The following is a 21,654-nucleotide window of genomic DNA, read 5'->3' as shown; positions in this document are numbered from 1 at the left end:
CACAGCACAGCCAAACATACCAATGTCATGCAAATCAGGAAGAGAGGCCGGTGGGACGTCCTTCAGCTGCAACTTCCACGTGACGTTCACTCCTAAACGCTCCCCGGCCAGACAGTCCACCCGCACCGTGGATCCGTCACAGACAGGAATGGAAACAGGGGTCCCAAACGTCTTCGCCTATGTGGAGACAGACGCCTTCAGTTCAAGAACATAGAGTCGCTGGGGCGCTTGGGTGGCTTAGCCTGTTAAGTGTCCGACTTTTGATTTTGGCTCAGGTCATGATCTCAGGGTCGTGAGATCAAGCCCCAAGTTGGGCTCCACACTGGGCATGGAGCCTGCTAAAGATTCCTTCTCTCCCTTTGCCCTCCCCGTTCACACTCTCTCACTCTCAAAATATATATATATGTATATATTTTTATTTTATAATGAGAGAGAGAGTGAGAGAAAGAGCAAGCACAAGCAGAGGGTAGGGGCAGAGGGAAAGGGAGAAACAGACTCCCTGCTGAGCAGGGAGCCTGATGCGGGACTCGATCCTAGGACTGCAGGATCACAACCTGAGCCGAAGGCAGACGCTTAACAGACTGAGCCACCCGGGTGCAATCCTCACCAAAAAAATAAAAAATAAAAAAATTAAAATTAAAAAAAATTAAAAATTAAAAATTAAAAGAAAAGAACACAGAGTCAGGAGCCAACTTTGCTGAGCCTGTACCAGGTGCCAGAAAGTGCTATGTTTCTTCCTCCCACTCTCCTTTCAACCCTACCCCATGGGGCAATGCACTACTAACCCCTCTCCCCTCAGTCACCCGGCACAAATCAAAGCTGAGTCCCGTTCGCGCTGGACTCCTTTTCCCTATTGCATTAGTATACCACTGACGAAAATCTGTCCTGGCTTTGTGTTATCTCCGACAGTCCTCAGTGGGGAAACGCGCCTAGCCTGTACCAGGCGCGCAAACATTGGTTAAATGGGAGAAGGAAGAAAGGAAGGAAAGAAGAAACGAGCTTGGTGTAATGGAAGAGTCTAAACGGACCTGGACTTAGCTCTGTGAAATCTTGGGCAGCCTACTCAGCCTCCGTGGGCTTTAGTGAGCACACCTGGAACTCAAGGGTTACTGATGCTCGCTGAGCGGGGTGCTGTAACAACCAGAGAGAAGGAATGCAGAGCTCCTAGCTCTGCCCCAGGAGCACAGCCCGGGCTCAGTAATTAATACATAATTACTGCTTGTGTCGTCAAGGACATTTCTTTGGATAAAAGGGGGCAATCTACGTTTCTACTTGTCTTAGAATCGTGACTCTCTGTATTTGGTTTTATGAAAATGTACGTTCTCCAAAATTCTTAGCATACGGGGCTAAACCTGAGCTGCTCTCTGAGTTAACAAGCTTCGAGCAGAACAAGAACTGATTTCATTGAGTGACTTTCATTTTTTAAGATTTATTTATTTAAGACAGAGAGAGAACACACACGAGCAGGGGGAGGGGCAGAGGGAGAGGAGGGAATCCTCAAGCAGACTCCCCGCCGAGTGCAGAGCCTGGCACGAGGCTCGATCCCAGGACCCTGAGATCATGACCTGAGCGAAGTCAAGAGACAGACGCTTAACTGACTGAGCCACCTAGGTGCCCCGAACTGCAGGACTTCTAAAGACTCCCTCTGTGAAGACTTGTGACTTCAAATCACAGAAGCCTTTGCCCATTACACAGCTAAAAACTCTGATCTTCGTTATCCGTGGTCCTAGGTCTGTCTTCTGGCATGCAGTATCCTCGTTCCAGGGAGGATCCATAATGTCTTCTAGCGGGTTTGTTGAAGACAGGACTGACACGGTGGTTCAGGGAGTGCATCCTGATATTTCAGTCTCCCTGCAGCCTCTCCTCCATAGGCGGCGGTAGTAATCCATGGGCGTTCACAGCTTGACCCCACGTCATCTGCCTGGCTCTACCACCCCCAGCTGTGTAACTCTGGACAATTATGTTAACCCTTTAGGCTTCATGCCCCTCACCCGCAAAACAGGACTAATAATAGTGTCCCCACAAGGATCGCAAATCCACGCCAACAGCGCGCCACGCTTGGCACATCGTGAGCGCTCAGCCCACGTCTGGTTTGACATCTTTATGCAGAAAGAATGGCCAGTGATGAGGAGGGATTCCACCCCCGCCACTATGTGACTAGCCTTGGCCAAGGACTTTCTCGTTCTGAACCTCACTTTGCCTCTTGGTAAAATAAGTGAGAGTTGAACCCTAGGTTCATTTGAGCCCTGAGGTCCTCTGCCACCGTGACCCTGAGCCCAGCCCAAGCCCCCACTCGTGCGGAAGGTCAGGCACATACCTGGATCTCACAGAAGCCCCGGGCCATGAGCTCGTCTAATATGAACACCTGGAAGGCCAGCAGCAAGCCCGCATAGTCAGCGCTGCACATCTTGCCTGGCGGGAGCCGGAGCTGGAACTGCCCTTGGGTCTGGAGGGTCTGCCAGAGCTGGGGCCCTGCATGCAAGCACCGGAGGTCAGCAGACACAGGCAGCAGACCGCTGGGATTCTTTCCTTTCTTTGGTTTTTCCTCCGTAAAAATCAGCCTTCTTCATTTAGCTTAGAACACACCAGCACTACCATCTTGCACGGCCGTCCTCAGAGCCTGAACACTTCCTAGCATGATGGCTTGTCTCTGAAATGACTTAGCACCCTCATGGCAAGCTCAGTCCTGCCTCAGCTTCTAAACCAGGCTAGCAGACATTTGGGGGTCCTGGACATTCTTCTTGCAAAATCTTCCATATTATCTTTCACTCGCACAGGACCAGTACACATGATTTTGCCAGTTAAGAGGAGACACCATAGACTATATGAAAGAGTATTCTCTAAGATTGCTCAGTGCACAACCTACACTGTCATACACAACAGCCCTGTCCACAACGTTACGAGCTCAAGACCCATTCCCCTCTTCCCCCAAGTGCCTTGCTCCAGATCCAGTCTTGACTAGCCTGGTCTTAACTTCAGCTTAGGCCACTTTGTCACTGTCAGGGGGACAGACCATGTATTTGTCCAAATCAGATTGACCTTTTTCTGGATCACATTTTTTAGGGGGGAGAGAGGCAAAGGGGAGAATCCTAAGCAGACTCCACACCCAGTGCAGAGCCCAAAGTGGGGCTTGATCCCACCACCCCGAGATCGTGACCTGAGCCAAAATCAAGAACCAGACACTTAACTGACTGAGCCACCCAGGTGCCCTTCTGGAAACATTTTTTTCAATCCCAGAAAGCTTTGCCACAAATACTGTTTTCTGACAGCCACCAGAGCCTTGTGACAGGCCCAGGATCTGGGCCTCTCTCTCAGACACCCCTCCCAGTGCCCTGGGTGGACCCAGCACCGGGTCCCAGCATCCGCCCCTGCCCTGCCAGGCAGTGAGTAACCGTGGCCAGCCTCAGCCAAGGCAGATGTGGTCAGAGCTCAGTGTTGCCTCACAGCCACGTGGGCGTGCAAACAGGCTCAGTGGGAGAGCAGGAGAGAGGAACTCTGCTGATATTCAGAGGGCCCGGCCCCACAGCGATCAGAACCGATGCCCCCCTGGACAGTCCAGCCCCAGCTCTGCCAGGCATTAGCCGTGGAGCCCCAGACAGACCCCAGAGAGAGGCTGGTGAGTCAGCGTCGCTCTCAGAGGCCAAACAGTTCTGAGCTTGTCGACACCACAGTAACCAATATGGCCATCGGAACACCTACCTCCTGATTACACTCCTGTATCCAAGATATCCCAGGAGAGCCCGAAATGCTGGCAGTCCTCCTAAGGAGCAGACTGCTCCAGAGAAGCCCCAACCAAAGCTTAACCCTAGGAGTCTGTGAAGCACATCTGCTCCTTCTAAAAGAACATGCTTCTTTGGACCCTCTCTCCTGCTCCTGATGCCACCTGGCTTACTGTGGAAATGCTACATTTGGGCGGGGAAAATGCAGGTGCTCAGCCCTGAGCCCCGAGAGAAAGCAGGGTGCTGGGCAGACACTCACGCTGGCAGGCCTGGGGCTGGGGCGGTTGGGACTCCCAGCGTCCCTTCTCAAGGCTGCACACCAGCAGCCCCGGCGGAAAGGCACTCTGGTAGCCCCGGTGGCACCACAGCTGGCACCGCTGGACGGGGGCCCCTCCCGCGCCCGAGGCTCGCTCACACAGGATCACTCCACCAGCCACATCCGACGTGTTGAAGGGCAGCGGGCACTGGGGGCCTGGAAAGAAAGAGGAGCCACCATGGGCACGAGCCACACAAGGGGGCTCTGACTTCTCCCCTTCCCCGGCCCGCTCCCCTCCCTCTCCACCCTCTTCTTGGGCGAGCTCATCCTCTCTGCTTGAACAGACTCCGAGCAGGAACCGCTCCCAGATCTTCGTCCCCTGCTCGGATCCTCAGAGCTCCTTCCCACCTGTAAATCCAATTGCCAACTGGTCTTCTCCACATCGGAGCCAGCGCACCAGACCTCCTCGCTTGCGGCGGCCGGGTCTGCTTCCCCGTCAGTGTCCCAAGCTCAACATGCACCCCGGCCCCCAGTTGTCCCAAGCCAACATGTGGCAGCCCGCTAGATGGTCCCATCCCCTTGTCCAGAACTAGGGAGGGCTGCAGATGACCCCTTTCTGACTTTCCATCCCCACTGCACTCCCTTCATTTAGGTGTTAGCCACCTGTTCCCAAACGGCTATCCCCAGAAGCTTCCACACCTGGCTCCTTGCCTTTCTGCTCCTACATCCAATCCAGGCACCCCTGACGGTGGAGAAGCCACAGAGAAGCAGAACACGGGCTCTCAATTGCCCTGAGGACCCACTGACCCGCACTTCCCTCTCCTCTCTCGTCCCCTCCAGCCCCTCTGCCTCCACTGGGCTGTCCATCCCTGAATACAGCTTGCTTGAACACCCCGCCCATGCCCTTCCCTCTGCCTGCCCAGCTACCTAGAGGATTTCTTTTTTGACCCTGCATTATCAGCTCAACATCTCCCGCTTTCTAACACCCTCTGTGGCTCTCCCAGGCGGACGTAGCGAGCTCTCAGGCCTCCTGGGGTGGACCTCCACATTGTCAATCATCCAAGACTTACCATCTGCACGCTGGTCTCCCTGCTGCACGGAGCCAGGGCAGGAAAGGGGGTGCCTCTCCTCTGTTCCCCCAGAACACAAGGTCCAGGAATATATGTTAAGTAAGTGAGCAAACGAGTAAATGAAAGAACAGACACACTCAGTGGGACACTTCCATACCTGACCAGAGTTTTAATTATCTGATTCTCGGGCACAGCCTTGCTGCGTGCATGGGTCTGGTTTTGACATCTGCAATCCGCGTGTGACTCGAGAGTACTTGGGGGCCTCAAAGATAGAGAATGACCCATTCTGACCCCCAGGGTACAGCCCAGGCTTCTTTCTAATACCAACACTGGCGTCTGACCGAGGTTGTGCAATAATTAGCGGTGGGCTTCGTGAGTTGGTTCTCACCAAGTGCCATGTGTCCGTGGGGATGGGGAGAGTCAGCCTGTGGGTTCAGGGGGCAGCCTGCCAGGTTTTGAATCCTGGCTCAGTCACTTCCTAGCTGATCACCCTCAGCATGTTAATTAACTTCTCTGTGACTCAGTTTCCTCCCCCGTAAAATGGCGAGAACAGCAATGACCCCCACCTCCTAGGGATGGTGAGAATCCAAAAGAATTAAGGCACATAAAGAGCTCAAAGAAATTACTGGCACATAAGAAATGGTCACTAATGCTAGTCGTTATTAGGAATAACCGCAAGAAGACTACATTACTGCCTGCTTTGGAAATTGTAGGATGTGAATTAATCCTTTCAGAACAAAGAAGGAGCATCTGGTGCCCTACAAGGGTAAGCTTCCCCTCGCCATCATATCTGATAGTTACCACGAGTTTTAGAGTTTGTGAAACTCTGTCATAATCACTATTTAACTGCACCTTACTCAAAATAGCCCATGAGGTAGGCCGCCCGGTATTATCATCCTCCCTTCACAGATGAAGAAAGTGAATTTTGAGGATTCGGAGGGACAGAGCCAGCAGTTGGGCACAAGTCCTTTGAATCTAACCACTACCCCAGCAGATAAGGGCCACACTTCCCCTTACCCGGTGCTGCTCAGAAATGGGAAAGGACCACCCCCCCACTGCTGTCCCCTCCTCTGTGCTCCCTGGCCACCAGTATATCCTCTTCGGAGCCCTCCACACTGTCTGTTATAATCACCTGCTGATATCTCCAAGGGCCCGGCTCTATCCTGACTCAGGCAGGGGTCATCTCAGAGATGGGGAAAGTGGAGGCTCAGAGGGGCTAAGTGACTTGTCCAGGGACACACAGCTCGGTGACTGTGGGCCGGGGCTGTCCTGAGTGTCTCCCCCGAACTGATTTCATCTTCAAAGCAACTCTGTGAGGGAGGACTGTTGTCACCCTCGGCCCACAGGTGAGGACACTGAAGCACGGGGAGGTTAGCCTCTCTGCTTTAAGTCCTAGGGCAGCCGGGAGGGAACCAGGCATGACCCCCGAGGCTGTGCTCTGAGCCACCAGGCTGAGAAGTTGACAGAGACTATTTGAATGAATCCTAACAATGACTCAAGATATGGTAACAGTACTCCCTGTCCATTTCACAGACTGGGAAACTGAGGTCCAGAGAGGTTAAGGAACCAGCCCAAGGTCACCCAGCAAGGGAGTGGAAGAGGTGACATTCAAGTCTGCCTGGCCCCCACGTCTGAGTTTTCTCCTCCCCCACTCGGCAGAAACGTCAGGAAGAATAGCCTCTCTCATTGAGGCTGGCTGTCCCACTTGCTAGCTGTGTGACTCTGGACGTGCTAATGAACATCTGTGAGCCTCTGTGAGTTCTGCCCTCCATAATATGGGGAGATGGGACCATTCTATTTATCCGCATTGTTGGGGAGCCAAACTGAACTAAGAGATGTGAAAAGCACCTTTAAGCGGGTAAATCTCTGCACACATGAACTACTATCCTGGAATCAGGCAAGGCCATGTCACCTAGGGTCTTCCCCAACCTCATAGGAGCTGTGCTCCCACACCTGTTCCTGGAGGAGACACGTCACTCTGCGTCCTCAGTCCCAGACAGTGAGTGAGCGCCACTCTTAGATGCCGAGGAAGCCGGATGCTGTTTCCACCCTAAGGCGGGCACTGCACCTCTGTGGGAAGCACACAGCAAGGAGTTCTGCCCATAAATACCCACAGGGCACCGCCTACATTTCCTGCCAGGGGACAGCTGCTCAAGGCGCCAGAGATGAGCATGACAGCATCCTGCCTCGTCCAGGCCCTGGACAGAAGCGTACACCAGAGCTCGGGAGGAAAGGAATGGGGGGAAAGGCGTGGGCGCACCGCAGGAGGGGGAAGAGACAAAAGGGAAGGAGTCCCATAAAGGAGGGGGCAGCTGTTCCTTCCACCCTGCTTTTGCAGCCTCCCCCGTCTCCTTCCAAATATAAATATACATTAACAAATCCACGGCGATTCTTTTTATGCATGTAATCCACTAGGCCTAACGAAATGTCTCCACGGTTCCAGAATGTTGCTGACAGACTACGAAATCTTAAAATAAAGCAATAAGCCAATAACGACAGCTAAGGAAAGGCAACTGCAATGAAATCAGAATCACAGAGCAGTATTCCTCGATCCCACCAGACTCAACGCAATAATTTGTAATAAATATTCTGCAGCATCTTCCTTTACTGTCCTGAGACAGAATTCACAGAGTCTAACCTACCTGCTCATATAAATTTCAAAAGGACTATAATGTCTTATGACTTGAGTACACAGGAGAAATAAAAGGTAAGTAATTGAGAATCAAGTAACAGATTTTCATCTGTAATCACGTGCTTCAATATTCTAATATATAGTTATCTGATAGACAGTTCAATATTTGATACCAAAACAATTTTTTGAACTAAAACTAAAAATAAATCGATACCTCCACAAATTTCTGAAGCCTCCCAGTTGGGATGGACCCATCCCCACTGAGCTCCTGCTATCAGACCCCCTTCCCCACTCGAGGATGGGGAGAACAAGACCCAGAACCCCCAGCAGGCCAGCAGCCGAGCTTCTGAGCTGCCGGCTCTGGGGATCCCTGTACGGACCCCCTTGACTTCAGCTCCAGTGCTGAGCACTTTTAGGAAGTAGACACAGGTTTTGGCATCATGAGAACCGACTGCAACCATCCCCCTCCCGCCCCCGCTCTTCTGTGCCTTGGGAGTCCTCCCCAGCCTGAGTAAAGGAAGAGACGAGCAGCAACCCCCCACCAGCCCAGGGAGCCCCTCCAGGGGTCACGGCTTACTCTCACAGGCCAGCTGGCTCCCAGCCACACGGGTCCCAGGCACCTCCTCTCCACTGTCCAGGACACACCAGCAGCTGCCCTGGGCTGGATCACACTGCACGGGGGAAAATCCTCCATCTTCTGCCCTGCAGGCTGGGGTATAGACTGAGCTGGCTCTCCTGGACAGGACCCCACTCAGGAGTACTTCACAGAGGCTCGGGCCTGGACACAAAGACAGGCCAAATGGGCCCCATGGCCCACACGGCTGCCATCACCCACCGCTCCCAACTGCCACCCACGGCCACCTGCCACCACCCACCTGCTGGGCCCTCCAGGGTCTGGGGCTGTCTTTCCACTGGGGTGTGGGCTAGGACAGGGCAAAGACTGGGCCTTGGTCAGATCCCTACTCCCCCTCCACACACATACGCACACACATGCACACACACGCACTGCTCTCAAGGAACGTAGAGTCGTTAAGGAGATTTAACAAGTGCGGGAGGAATTTTAGTGGAGAGAAGAGAACCATGGACGATGTGCAGGGTAGTCTGGGAGCCCGCAGACATCACTGCGCTCGGCTCTGGAAAGGAGGGCACGAAGACGTCCGGAAGGACTGATGCGTGGTCTGGGTAGGAACTAGGTGGGGAGGGCATAAGTAGTGCAGGTGGCCGAACCAAAACACGTGAAGGCCGGGGGGAAGGGGGCGGGGGGAAAGCACCCTCCTTCTTGAAAAGTGTGACTACAGTTTATAACCCCCAGATCCTGAGAACAAGAGATGGGAGAAAGAGGAGAAGCAAAGGAAGGTGCAGGGGCCAGACATCGCCGGGCCGATGAGCCACGGTGAGACGCTGGGGCCAAGGACCCCGGCGACACGGAAGAGGGACATCTGCATCTTTGCACTTTAGGGACATCATCTGGACTTCACCTTGGAAAGCAAACCACAGGGCCAGGCTGGAGGCTGAGGGACCAGGCGGGGGCTGGTGTGGCATCCGTGATGTACAGCTAGTGTCCCCGAGAAAGCCCCAGTGCCGCTTCAGCTGGGACCGTGCTGGTCTGAGCTTCTTGCTTACACAGCACAGCCCACCCCCTGCCGAAGCTCCCACTGGGGTGAGGGAATCCTGCCCCTACTTCACGGATGAGGAACCTGAGGCTTAGTGAGGGGAGAGGCTTCCACAGCCCGGGAAGCAGCGGAGCTGGGATGGGGAGCCAGTGCTCACAGCAGGGGTTGGGGCAGGGGGAGAGACGACCACTCACATGGGGTGCTGCTGTTCGTGCCGGGTGGCATGCCGGCCCCCGAGGCCGGGTCCACACACCAGCTGCCGGCCTCCGACTCCTGCAGCCTGGCAAACTCTCCTGTCTGAGACAAAGCCGAGGGCAAGTCACCCCAGGGAAGATGCTGTTGCAGCCCACAGGTCAGTGGGCACATGTCCAGAATGTTCCTTTCAAAACTACTGGTGAAGGTTTCTCCAAAAAGAGAGGAAGACGCTATTCTGCTCCCAACCCTTGACATACGTTCTTTGAATTGATGGTTACAACCACCCCATGAGGCCAGGTCCACAGTTATCTCCTTCTAAGGTGGGGGAAACTAAGCCTCAGAGTGGGGACGCATCAGAGCCACATCCCATAGCTGGAGAACAGCAGAGCCAGGCGGGTTCTAAACCCACCCAGCCCCAAAGCCCAGCCACTGTCCCGCACCAAGCTCCCCCCAGTTCCAGAAATGATTTTCCACAAGCATCCTTAGGAGAAAGGGGTCTGTAACATCTGTGACAGAGAATAAAGAAATCAGTAGAAGGCAGCTGCCCAGACCATATCTGTCTGGGCCCTTCTCTCCCAGACTGTCCTGGGACCAGCCGGGGAACACTGAGCAAAGCCCTTCAATCCACTGGGCCTCAGTTTCCCCCCTAAAAGGAAAAGGAGGTAGGACTAGATTGATGCTTGCATGCACTCCTTCTAGGAGTTCTTGATGGCAGAAAATGTCATGTCTCCCGTGTCTGGAACAGAAAACTGTAAGAACCAGCAGGTGCGCTGAGGAAACCAGCTGCCTGCCAGCTTCCTGTCTGTCACTGAGTGCTTCCCTGAGCTTCTGCTGGGCACCTCTCATTTCATACTCTGCTGTGCCTTGTTCACAGGCAAGAAATGACAGTAATAGCACCCGACATTCACAGGGGACATAACCAGGAAGACCACTCCGTGCCAATCCCCCCAAGTGCAAAGTGTCACTCAGACCCTAGAAGGCAGGGACCCTACTGTCCCCTTTCTACGCAGAGAGGCCCAGAGAGATCAGGTGTACGTCCCTGTTTACATGTCTTGGCAGCTATACGGGTAAGATTCAAAGCCAAGCAAAGGTTTGAGAACATTTTACAGGATAAAGGCTTAAAATGAAGAAGACTGTAGTCACTAATTGAACTTCTCCTAGGGGGGTGGGTCAAAGGCATAGCTGTCCTGTTGGGGCAGTAGAGACTTGGGTCCTGTCCCTGGCACTGGGGCCTCCCCGGGAGGCAGACTGAGAATCCGCCTGCTTAGGGCCTGCTCAGAATCGCTTCTCCCTGCGACAGAAGCTGTGGCTTCCACTGCTCCTTCTCCGTGGGCTGACGCGGGTACCCAGGACGGTGGAAGAGACTTCCGTTCCAGCAGGAGGGGGTTGTTAGCCAAGATGAAAAGCTAAAGAGGCTCATTCCTCTGTAAACTCGGTAGTAGCTGGGATCCATGTCCACAGTGCCAAACAGCAACAATAATAAATAATAGTAATAAGGACCATTTTGCTCGGTGATTTGTAACTTCTACAGGGATGATTTCTTCTGGCTTCCAGAAACTGCCAGGGGCTGAGCAGGAGACTGCTGTCACTCGGCAAGTAAGCGGTTAAGACTCCCCAAGAATCCTTTCTTTGGGGGTTTTGCATCTGTTCCTGCGATCATCTGGCGATCTGAGCAGGGTAATATTATATTGTCTTCCCTTTCTATTAAGACACAGATATGACGGGCATAGAAATGTGGCCAAGATGACTTTAGGAAAAGCAGAGCCGCAAGTATGTAAGTGCCGATTGTTTTGCAAAGACTTTTCTGGGAAGGTATTTCCTTGGGGCCTCAAGACAACCCTCGCACTAGGTAGGATAAAAATGCGGCCCAATCTTGGGATCGAATACAGCACATTGGAGCCCAGAGAAGGTAAGTAAATAGCCCAAGGTCCCACAGCCAGGGTCTGGCAGGGTGAAGACAAAAGCCCCGCCTAGAACTACCTGTGAGTTTTTAACTAAAACAGGTTTATTGAAAACTAGAAAAATCATCCTCAGCGTATGGGAAAAAGCGCTGGCTCCCATCTCAAACCTTCCTGGGCCTTCGGAGCCTTACCTCCAGGCAGGTTGGGATGAACAGGTCTTTTGGAGATGGGTTTCCCTGGGATGCAGCCTGTTTCCAACTGGAAAGCAGCCCACTGGCTCGAGATGTCTCACAGGAGGTGGGGCCTGAGAGAGAGAGAGAGAGAGAAGCTCTTAACTGACTGGCCATGGGTGTCCGGGGAGAGTGGGGAGCCCAGGCAGGCCCGGCATCAGGGTAGATGGAGGTGCCCTGCACACACAGCTGAACCTCAGAGGAGAAGCAGGCCATGCTTCAGGGACAGAGACCCAAGGAGGAGGGGTGGTGTATCATCCTTGAGATGTGATGTGGGCCTTGATGACATGGGTCCAAGCCCCAGGAGGGAGTCTGGCCTCTAGGGCAGCTGTGGGATGGTTGGCAGGCTGTTAGACTACAGAAGTGGATGAATGTGCCCTGGGAGGAGGTGGGAGGAAGGGGACTCCGGGCTCTTTCTCCACGGTCGGTAACTCTCTCCACCAAGGAAGCTAGGTGTCCAGATCAGGCAGGGCCAAGATCACGAAAGTCTTCCAGGCTTGGAGAAGTGGGAAAATGTGGCCTGCTTGCCCTCGGGGGCTGGTCTGAGGGTCCTCGGGGGCTGACCCATGGGCATCCCTAAGTTGTGTAATAACAGCTGTCACCATGGGCCTAGAGTGCCCACCACCGTGGTCGGGGCGGGGGCGGGAGGGGGAGAGCCCCTTGGCTTCACTTACACTGGGGGATCTGTGGGGAGCGGGCAGTCAGCGAGGCAGGGACGTACTCTCCCTTCCCGTCCACACACCAGCAGTACCCTAGGAAAGAGCCAGGGCTCAGAAGTTTAGGAGGTGCCCGGGGGGACAGGCCCCCAAATAACTGTCCTTCTGTGCATTCATAGCAGTACCAGCAAGTCCCACATCTACTCCTCCCTGCCCACCCCTGTCCACAGTCACCCCCAATCCCTCCCGCAATGACTCACTGGATCTTCAGGCTAATGGGTCACAACTCCCATGGTACAGCTGGGAAAACCAAAGTCCGGAGACACTAAGGGATTTGCCACCAGCTGCCAAGGAGGGGCCTAGAGTCCAGCTCACTGATCCCAGCACAAAGCCCTTTGCTCTCAATGAGAAAGGGGGGTGTCACTACACCACATACACACACACCCCCGCCCCAGGGTGCCCATCCCCGCTCACCGGTCCCGGCATGGCACTGTACGGGCTCCCAGCCTCCCCACGCATCGCACTGGGGCACGTAGGGGCCGGGCCGCGGAAGGGCGGATGCGCGTGTGGAATCCCCCAGGAGAAAGCCACGTCTTTGATAGAAGTCAAGGGCTGCAGGGGGGACAGAGGAGAGCAGCCACGTGAGCCTCCAACCTGGAAGGGCCTCGGCAGTGTGGGCTCTGTTGCTGACAACCACGCGTGTCCTTGTGCCAACACAAGGCCTTCTTATGGACGTGACAAACATTGCCACCCAAAGTATGACAGAGGCACCTTCAAAGCAGATTGGCGCTCGCCAGGTTGTCCTTTAAAAATAAAAATGCAGAGCTGCAGTTTGAAGGGATCACTGCTGTTCTTCGAATCACCTCCATAGGGTGCAGATTAGGTCAGTGACGTGTCCTCAGGCACGTGAGACGGTGGTAACCACAGGTGGCATTTCTGTAACATTCATTACGTGCCAAGCACAATCTAAATATGTTTTAGCTAACGGGAGCCTCACAGCAACCCTCTACGAGGGGTGACATCACCCCATCTGACAGTGGTAAACTGAGGCACAGGTGATGCAGCTTACCCCAGGCTCACGGTGAGAAGTGGAGGGACTGGTCCTGAACACAAGAAGCCACTGTGTGACAACCTGCCTCTTGCCTTCCCTGCCAAGCCCTTCAATCCAGTGCTTTAGCGCCTTCCCCACAAAATCGGATCTGGTCTTCACAACAGCCCAGGCAGTCTGTGCTGTCATCCCGAGGCGTGGGAAGTGCTCAGTGGGGCAGGCTAAGTGACGCACAGAGGGTCATCCTGTGTTCAGATGGCACCGTCCTCAGCACTTGGCATCCCCTGCCCTGCCTGGCTTTCTCCCGCCGCGCTCCCCACTATTGACAGACTAGATATCGTACGTATTACTGGGGCTCACAGTTCTCCCACCCAAGTCTGACTTGCTCCCAGCACCATCTTCCTCCTAAGTAGCCAGGAACTGTCCCCCCAGATCCTTTCTCAAGTCCTACCCCCTCAACGACCTCTCCACTCCTGCTGGCGCTTGGGGCGGGCTTATGGGGTGGGAAGGGGTGCAGCCCCAGGGTCACATCTGGGGCAGCCCAGCGAGCAGTGGCCGGCCTCACATTGGAGCACTTCTCCCGACTTGCTTCTCTCAGAGATGGGCTGGCAGCTCCCAAGACACCACCAGCCCACGGTCAGAACCCCTCGAGGAGACCAGGACCCCAGAAAGCGGTCTGGCATGCAGGACAGGACTCATGAGTCTGACGAGCTCTACCCGAATCCTGGCACACCACCTCTTGGTTATCATGAGTGATCTTAGCGGTCATGAGCTAGTTGCCTAATTTCTCTGAGCCACAGTTTCCCCATCAAAGAAATGGCTCTAATACTTACCCAACAGGGTAAGTGTGACATTTATATCAAAAGATCATCAAACTCATGCCAAGCGCAGCCGAGTTCAAGGACTCCCACACCCCTCCTTCACCCTCCTTAAGCCCAAGGACACTGTGACCATATGTTGTTGGCCAAAGACACTCGTGACCCTTCATCTCTTTTGCCCCTGGGCTCTCAATCCCCAGACTCTGCAGGACCTGGAGGCCGACACACAAAGAGCTTCCTCTCCTCTGCAAGGTTAGAGACACCTCCTCTCATCTTGAGGGATTCAAGAGAAATGAGCAATCCAGGTCCTTCTCTATGGACCCTTCCTCTTTTCACTACCGCCTTAGACATGCAAAGTCAGAGCGTGTTGCTAGGTAGAGAGGAACTTCCCTAACTTGACTTCTGAAGAAAATGCCATCGTGCCATTCAGTGACTAGGTCTCTACGGCACCAAGAAGTACTTCTCCCCTTCTGCTCAAGTCCCCTCCCTGACCAGTGCTCACATCTGCAGGAGCATCAATCCCACGGATCCCTCTGATGACATCAAATCTTGTCCAGGGACAAAATGGAACACAACTGGTGTCTTGCCAAAAGCAGAAATCCCCATGTCTCTGAGGAACAGAGATAAGAAGTGTCCGAGTGTGGGGAGGAGGAGGGGAGAAGAGGGAAGAGAAAGAAAGCAGGGACAAAAGAAGCAAGGAGGATAGTTTAGCAACATTTACCAGCTTCCCACTCTCTGTCAGGCACTGTGCCGGGCCCCGTGATATAAAGATGAACAAGACGTGGTGTCTCGTGCTCCAAGAGAGACAACTGGCATGGCAGCAAGGCGGAAAACAAAGATGGCACTTGGGAGAGTCTCACTGGGGTTTGGAGAGCAAAGACACCTGAGTCCCCATCCCCAGGCGGTAGCAGCAGACATCCATGGGGGAGAAATCAGGGAGGCTCTGGCCTGCAGGAGTGGGGGGCTCTCGTCCTGGCACAGATGTTGTCAGGGGGAGCACCGCTTTGCTGTTGTGGGACCCAAGCCCAGAAAACCCCAGACAGGGAATCCACTGAGATCGTCTGACAAGGAGTGGGGAACTCAGGATGCTTGCAGTAGAGGAAATGTTTGTCCCTGCCCAGCTGGTGTGGGGACAATAGGAGACCCGGGAGAGAGGTCGGACCTCCTGCCTCAGAGGCTGAGGGTGGTGGAGGACGAGCAGGGGCTTTGGGATGAGACAGCCCCAGACTCTGGGCACCAGGGGTCAGCTAAGCAGGGGACACAGGCTCGGGGCCAGAACCATCCAGGCTCCACCAGCTATTCACTGGGTTAACTCGGGCATGTGACTGAACCCCAGTCTCTGCATCTGAGAAGAATCATGGATGGTGAGTGTGGGCACCGTTCTCGTGCAACTCCTTTTTCCAATGGAAGTAGAGGGAAGCTTCAGAACAGACCACGAGCATTTCGGGCTGGGAACCCCTCACATTCTAGCAAGAATGTTTGGCTGCGTGGTGGGCCGTGGGCACCATCTGCGTGATGAAATGTAGAGACCTGCCCCCAAGTGGCCGTGCTGGTGGATTCGGGAACATCCTGGAGAGGTGTGGATCCTTCCAGCTTTGGCAGATACACAAAACCACCTTGTCTTTTCTTCCCCGGGGACCCACCGGCCTGGGAAAACCAGGGCCACAAAGTCCTGAGGAGGACTGAAGAGCAACTAACCCAAGCCCCTGCCTCCCCGACGAGCTGGAACAAGAAGTCAAAGAGCGTGACACTCACTAGACTGAGCCGCCAGACGAATGGCATAATCGCCCCCACTCAGAAACTTCTCTGAGAAAGACTCCCGGGATGGAGAGAGTGGAGGAAGGGAGAGTTCCTCATCGGTCAGCCGGATTCCTTTGGCCGCTAGGAAACTCTCTCCCAGAGGGAACCAAGAACTGTTGGAAGCCAAGACAATCTCTTCTGTTTCCTTAATGAACTGCAGGACACGAAGCTTCACCTTCTCACAAGAGCCAGGACCTGGGGGAATAAAGACATCATGGCTGGACACCTCGCCCCCTCTGAGACATGCACACATGTCTGCCACAGATATTTCCTTCACCCAGATCTTTTTACAGCCTGGGATGTTTCTTCGGTTTCATCTCCACAACTTCAGTCACTCACCATTGACAGAGGACCTGCTGTGTAAGAAGTCGAGCACTAGCTAATGTCTACTCCACGCTGGATGTTACACTAACACATTTACACAGACAAGCTAATTTAAGCTATACAACAGCCCAATAAGATAGTATTCTTATCGGTGTGTTACAGACAAGAAACTGAGGCGTGGAGAAGCCATACAACTTAAAGTCATGTAGGCTCCATCCTAGCTAGCAAGTAGTTGACTCAGAGTTCTAGTCTACTCAGTAGGACTCTAGAACCAGAGGTCTTGACCAGCTGCCTCCAATGGAAGGATAGACAGATATGAATGCATGGATGGATAGATGGATGGATGGATGGATGGATGGATGGATGGATGGATGCATGGATGAGTAGATAAACGGATGGATGGATGCATGGATGGATGGATGGATGGATGGATGGATGGATGGATGGCTAGATGGATGGGAGAGTAGGTAAACGGATGGATGGATGGATGGATGGATGGATGGATGGATGGATGGATGGCTAGATGGATGGCTAGATGGATGGGAGAGTAGATAAACGGATGGATGGATGGATGGATGGATGGATGGATGGATGGATGGATGGATGGATGGGAGAGTAGATAAACGGATAGATGGATGGATGGGTGGATGGATGAGTGGATAAACGGGTGGATGAATGGATGGATGATGAGTGGATAAACGGGTGGATGGATGGACACCAAAACTTGAAGGGAAGCACTGTAGGTTAGTAGAGAATTATTCTTGCAAAGAGAAAAGAGCATGGCTCTCAGAGCGTGGATTCAAACATCAGTGTCCTCACTTACTAGCTGTGTAATTTTGGATAATGTGCTTAACTCTTCTGAGCTTCAGTCTGGTGATCTGTGAAGTGGGGATGACTGGGACATCTTTTCATAATTATTCTATGAGGTATTGCAACTGAAGAACATGGCACAGTGTCTGGCACATCTCGTCTTCGAAATTGTCACTATGAACAAAAGTCACACTGGCCATATTTACTCACAGCCAATCCCTTTGTGAATTCAACAGTGAATGTGTTCAGCGGGTTCTTTTGACAACACGGAATCAGCAGAAACCCTCGAATTCGGAATCTGAAGACATTATTGCTTTCTGTGGATGTTCTTGATCAAATCATCTAGTCTATCAATCCCAGGGGTCAGGAATCCCTGAAGCGAAAACTGCCATCTAGAAACCTATGCTTGCTATCCATTTCTTCCAGAAAAGAATGAAAATGCTGTAACTGGACATGTAAGATGTTTTTGACACATAAGACCTTTTAAAATCTGGCCCAGATTTACCTTTACCTTCTTCTTCCACCACTCCCTCCCAAGTGCCCTCCCTTCCTACCACACTGAGCTTTTCCCCACCCCATTCCCAACAACGCAGACCCTTTTTCGGCTGCCCTGACCTGGCACATACCATTTCCTCTATCAGGAAGGGCCTGCTACCCATTTTTGGCTGGGCAAACATCCTTCACAATCTAGAAGCTGATGCAGTGCAAACCTTTACCTAATTCCTCAACCAGTGAGTTGCCCCAGTCTCTGGGCTTATCCTCCACTGGTTTTCTGTGCTCATACTTCTAGCATTTCTGTTTATTATTTACATGATGACATGTCAGTTTCCCCCACCGGTCTCTGAGCTCCTGAGAGCAGACACCACACCTTTCTTAGGACTCTCTTCCCATCATACAGCACTGTGTATACAGTAGTTGTCCATAATTACATATTAAATAAAGAAAGCAAAATTTCAAACAGGCTGGAGATTATGATATGGACTGGAGCTGACCTCATGCCGCCAGAGGCAGGAGCCATCCGCCCTGCTTACAGGCAGGAAGGTCACCGGTCAGTCTATTACTTACTGTCATTTGCATGAATACAGCCATTTAGGAAGGACTTTCTATGCACCAGACCTGGCACTTTACATCGATTACCTTTCACAAGGCTCACAACAACCTTTGAGGGAGTTGTTCATCCTAACCAGACCTTACTGACTAAACCAAGGTTGTGACTCTGGCCACAGAGGAGTAGGTGGTAGAAACAGGGCTGAAGACCCTAGTAGAAGCAGCACTGTGTCCCCTAGGCCAGCCCTTCTCGAGCTTTCTGGAGCTTCAGAGCCTCCTGGGCCACCTGGAGTGATGCAGGTGTTGATTCAGCAGGTGGGGTCCAAGCTTCTAAATTTCTAACAGCTTCCCAAAATGACACTAACGCTGTAGTGTCAAGGCTCCGAACCCCTGGCCATCAAACCCTCTGGATCCTATGCCCCAGCAACAAAAGAGTTTGAACGTGTGCCCCCAGACCATGCGTCTTTCTTTATCTGTAAAGCAAATACACGTTTGACTATAATAAATGAGTAGGTCTAGTTCCCTCAGCTGGTGCAGCTGTTAAAAACAGGTCACTGCACAACTAATGAATCATCGAACTTTACATCAAAAACCAGGGATGTACTGTATGGTGACTAACATAATATAATAAAAAATAAATAAATAAAGTCTAAAAAAAAAATAGGTCACTGCAAAACTAAAAGCAGAACCTTAGAAGGAAAGGGAAAACACTACCTACAGGTAGAAGCTCTAATGCTTGCTTCCCGGCGGATTATCTTGTACACCCCGGTGATCTCCTCTCCACGGGGCCTTGGTATTCACGGGAAAGGCCCGCAGATTCTGAGCCTGGTTCTAATGCTTTGCCCGGCACTCAGGCCAAGGCGGGAAACCTAGCGACTACAGTTGTGAAGTGCTTTTGGTCTCAGCAACTCGGGCCTCAAAAATCGGATCCAAAGAGGACCAAATTCACTGTTAAAGTATCTGAAATTATGGTAAGGTTCTCGTGTGGGTACTCGTGACCGTTGGCATAGAGAACCTCAAAAAAAAATGAAGGAGACTTTTTATGGAACAGGCACGCTGGCGTCGATGCGTTCACTTGGGGGTCAGCCCATTGCTGGGACTCGGCTCTTCAGTGGAGAACCCTAGTTGGGGGTCTCCAGGCATTCAATATGTTCTCACCGCATGTTCCTATGTCCCAACATTCTAAAAACCCACTTGCTGCTGAAGCCTAAATTTTGGGGTGCCTGAGGGGCTCAGCTGGTTAAGCGTCTGCCTTCAGCCAGGTCATGATCCCGGAGTCCTGGGATCGAGTTCTGCATCGGGCTCCCCACTCCGTGGGGAGTCTGCTTCTCCCTCTGCCCTTCACCCTGCTTGTGCTCTCTCTATCTCAAATAAATAAATAAAATCTTTAAAAACAAATTAAGCCTAAACTTTGGCTAATGTCCAAATCGTCTGACTGATGTTAACAGGATCCGGAAAGGTGTGGACAATGTTGAACATTGCAAAGACTGGATTGAGAGATTTCTTTGGCCTTGGAGAGCTGAAATAGCACCTGTAATCTCAGCTACTGCTGGTTAGAGGGCTTCTCATTGGATAGTAAGTGTCGACTCCGTCTCGTTATCCTTTCAAGCTTCTGGCAGGGCCACTTGGTAATAAGACATTTTAATTGAAGACAGAGTCAGCCTCATTCTGCTTATGCCTCTGAGACCACAGCTTTCCTATAAGTCCAGCTGCCACAGAGTTGAACTTACAGACCTCTTCAGCTGCTCTCCAATCAGTCGTGCAATTAAACTCCTCAAATAAATTAAAGACACTTTGAAGGCAGGAGCCCTTCCTGAGGCCCAGAGCGCCTAGCCCATCCTTGTGAGTACAGTCCCAACGTGTGTTGGTGAATCAGACGCTGCCCCTGATTGGTGCGAGATTACAGAGGGGCAAGAGCCAGGTGACACCTACCTGACAGACTTTGTCGGTCCTAAGATCATGCTTTGCACACAGACGACATCCGGCTCAAATGTGAGGCCTTGATTTAAATAATCGATCACACGAACATTTAAAAATGAACTACGCTAACTTTGCCACTGCCCACTGCCGGCGTGTAGGGAAATCACTTCCTTTCTAGGAGCCTTGGTGCCGTGGTCTGAATGTTTGTCCCCCCAGAATTTAGGCATTGGAGCCCTACCCCCTAAGGTGATGGTACCCAGAGGTGGGACCTTTGGGAGGTGATTAGGGTTAGAAGAGGCCACGGAGGGTGGGGTCCTCTCGATGGGATTAGTGTCTTTATAAAACCATGAAGCGACCAGAGCTCTTTCTCTCTGCCGTGTGAACACACAGCGAGAAGGTGGTCTTCCGCAAGCCAGAAGACGGCTCTCACCAGGAACGGAACCTGCCAATGCCTTGATCTTGGACTTGCACCCTCCAGAGCTATAAGAAACGTCTCCTGGTGAAGCCACCCAGTCTGTGGTATCTGTTACAGCAGCCAGAGCCGGCTAATGCTTCTGGGGCTCCAGCCACGGCCATACCCGAACTCCATGCCAGCTCTGACATTCAACACCTCCCCCCCCACTAGACACCCTGTTGGTACAAACACAGATTCAGCTTTCCACATGGCTTAACTCACATGCTGGGGCCTTGCTCGGCTCTGTCCGGGTGCCTTCCAGTTCTTGACCAGCTTCATCCACGCACCAGCAGCTCCGAAGGTCCAAGTGCGCCAGAGGAGTGCTGAAGTCTGAGTAGGGCCCTGGGTACCGGCTGAGCTGGCCATTCAGGATCTGCCAGAAGACGTAGGGTTCCAGAAGGATGTTCCCACCAGGCTGGGTCAGGTTGCCTTCCATCACCGCCAGCGGGATGTCTTGGAAAGAAGGGTATCTCGCCAGCCCTGGGAAGATGCCCTGTTGGCCAGCCTCATACAGATTTTGAATAAAGAGTTGGAAGCTTCCGGAAGCTGCTTCTCGATAGCTCATGATCTTCCCTAGCAGCTCAGCAGGGGTCAGCTCCTGGCCACTGTTGTTCTGGGCCCCCCATCGCTCGTACCACTCGAAGGCCTGCTCGGGGGGCCCGTCGCACTGCACGGGCCTCCACTGCCCGCTGGTGCTGCACTGCGGGACGTAGCTGCTGGAGAAGGAGGGCAGCATGCTGGAACCGGAGCCCAGCGCTCGCGCGACCCCAAGGAAGGCTTTCTCGGCCTGTAACTGACAGGGGGTGGGGCCTGCGAGGAACAAGGAGAAGGTATGTCAGGTGAAAAAGTTCCATGAGCCCAAGAAAGATCAAGATGAAAACCCCTGACTGTTCAAACCCTATCTAAAACCTTACGCAGCCACAGAAATCCCATCAACCATAAATCTGGAAATAGCATCTAGACAGAGAGCATCCCCATCACCCCATGGGCACTATTGTGACTGGCTGTTGTCAGTACTACGGGAAGCTTTGAGCTCTTGAAGGCCAAACGAGTCTCCCTATTCACTCACCAGAATGATTAACAGTATCAACCCTTTTCTGGACCATTTTTACATGAACTGGCAAATTGTGCCATTCTAGCAGCTGGGACGTAAGCTACAAC

The 21,654-nt window shown here is 52.8% G+C and overlaps 1 protein-coding gene across 1 annotated transcript in view; it reads right to left on the bottom strand.

The window, feature by feature from the left end:
* The window catches only part of TG (thyroglobulin), a 244,300-nt gene that overhangs the window by 204,706 nt on the left and 17,940 nt on the right, over positions 1-21,654 (bottom strand). Inside the window, exons 10-19 of the mRNA XM_026495381.4 lie at positions 20,716-21,303; positions 15,894-16,133; positions 12,747-12,884; positions 12,291-12,368; positions 11,578-11,690; positions 9,485-9,587; positions 8,255-8,455; positions 3,979-4,191; positions 2,318-2,472; positions 21-177 (exon numbers count right to left, since the gene is read on the bottom strand). Of these exons, the coding sequence (XP_026351166.3) occupies positions 21-177; positions 2,318-2,472; positions 3,979-4,191; positions 8,255-8,455; positions 9,485-9,587; positions 11,578-11,690; positions 12,291-12,368; positions 12,747-12,884; positions 15,894-16,133; positions 20,716-21,303 (1,986 nt within the window). The remainder of the gene's footprint in view (positions 1-20; positions 178-2,317; positions 2,473-3,978; positions 4,192-8,254; positions 8,456-9,484; positions 9,588-11,577; positions 11,691-12,290; positions 12,369-12,746; positions 12,885-15,893; positions 16,134-20,715; positions 21,304-21,654) is intronic.

The sequence above is a fragment of the Ursus arctos genome, unplaced genomic scaffold, assembly GCF_023065955.2.
Source record: "Ursus arctos isolate Adak ecotype North America unplaced genomic scaffold, UrsArc2.0 scaffold_6, whole genome shotgun sequence".
NCBI classification, from domain to species: domain Eukaryota; kingdom Metazoa; phylum Chordata; class Mammalia; order Carnivora; family Ursidae; genus Ursus; species Ursus arctos.
This window is presented reverse-complemented; position numbering and strand designations above follow the sequence as displayed.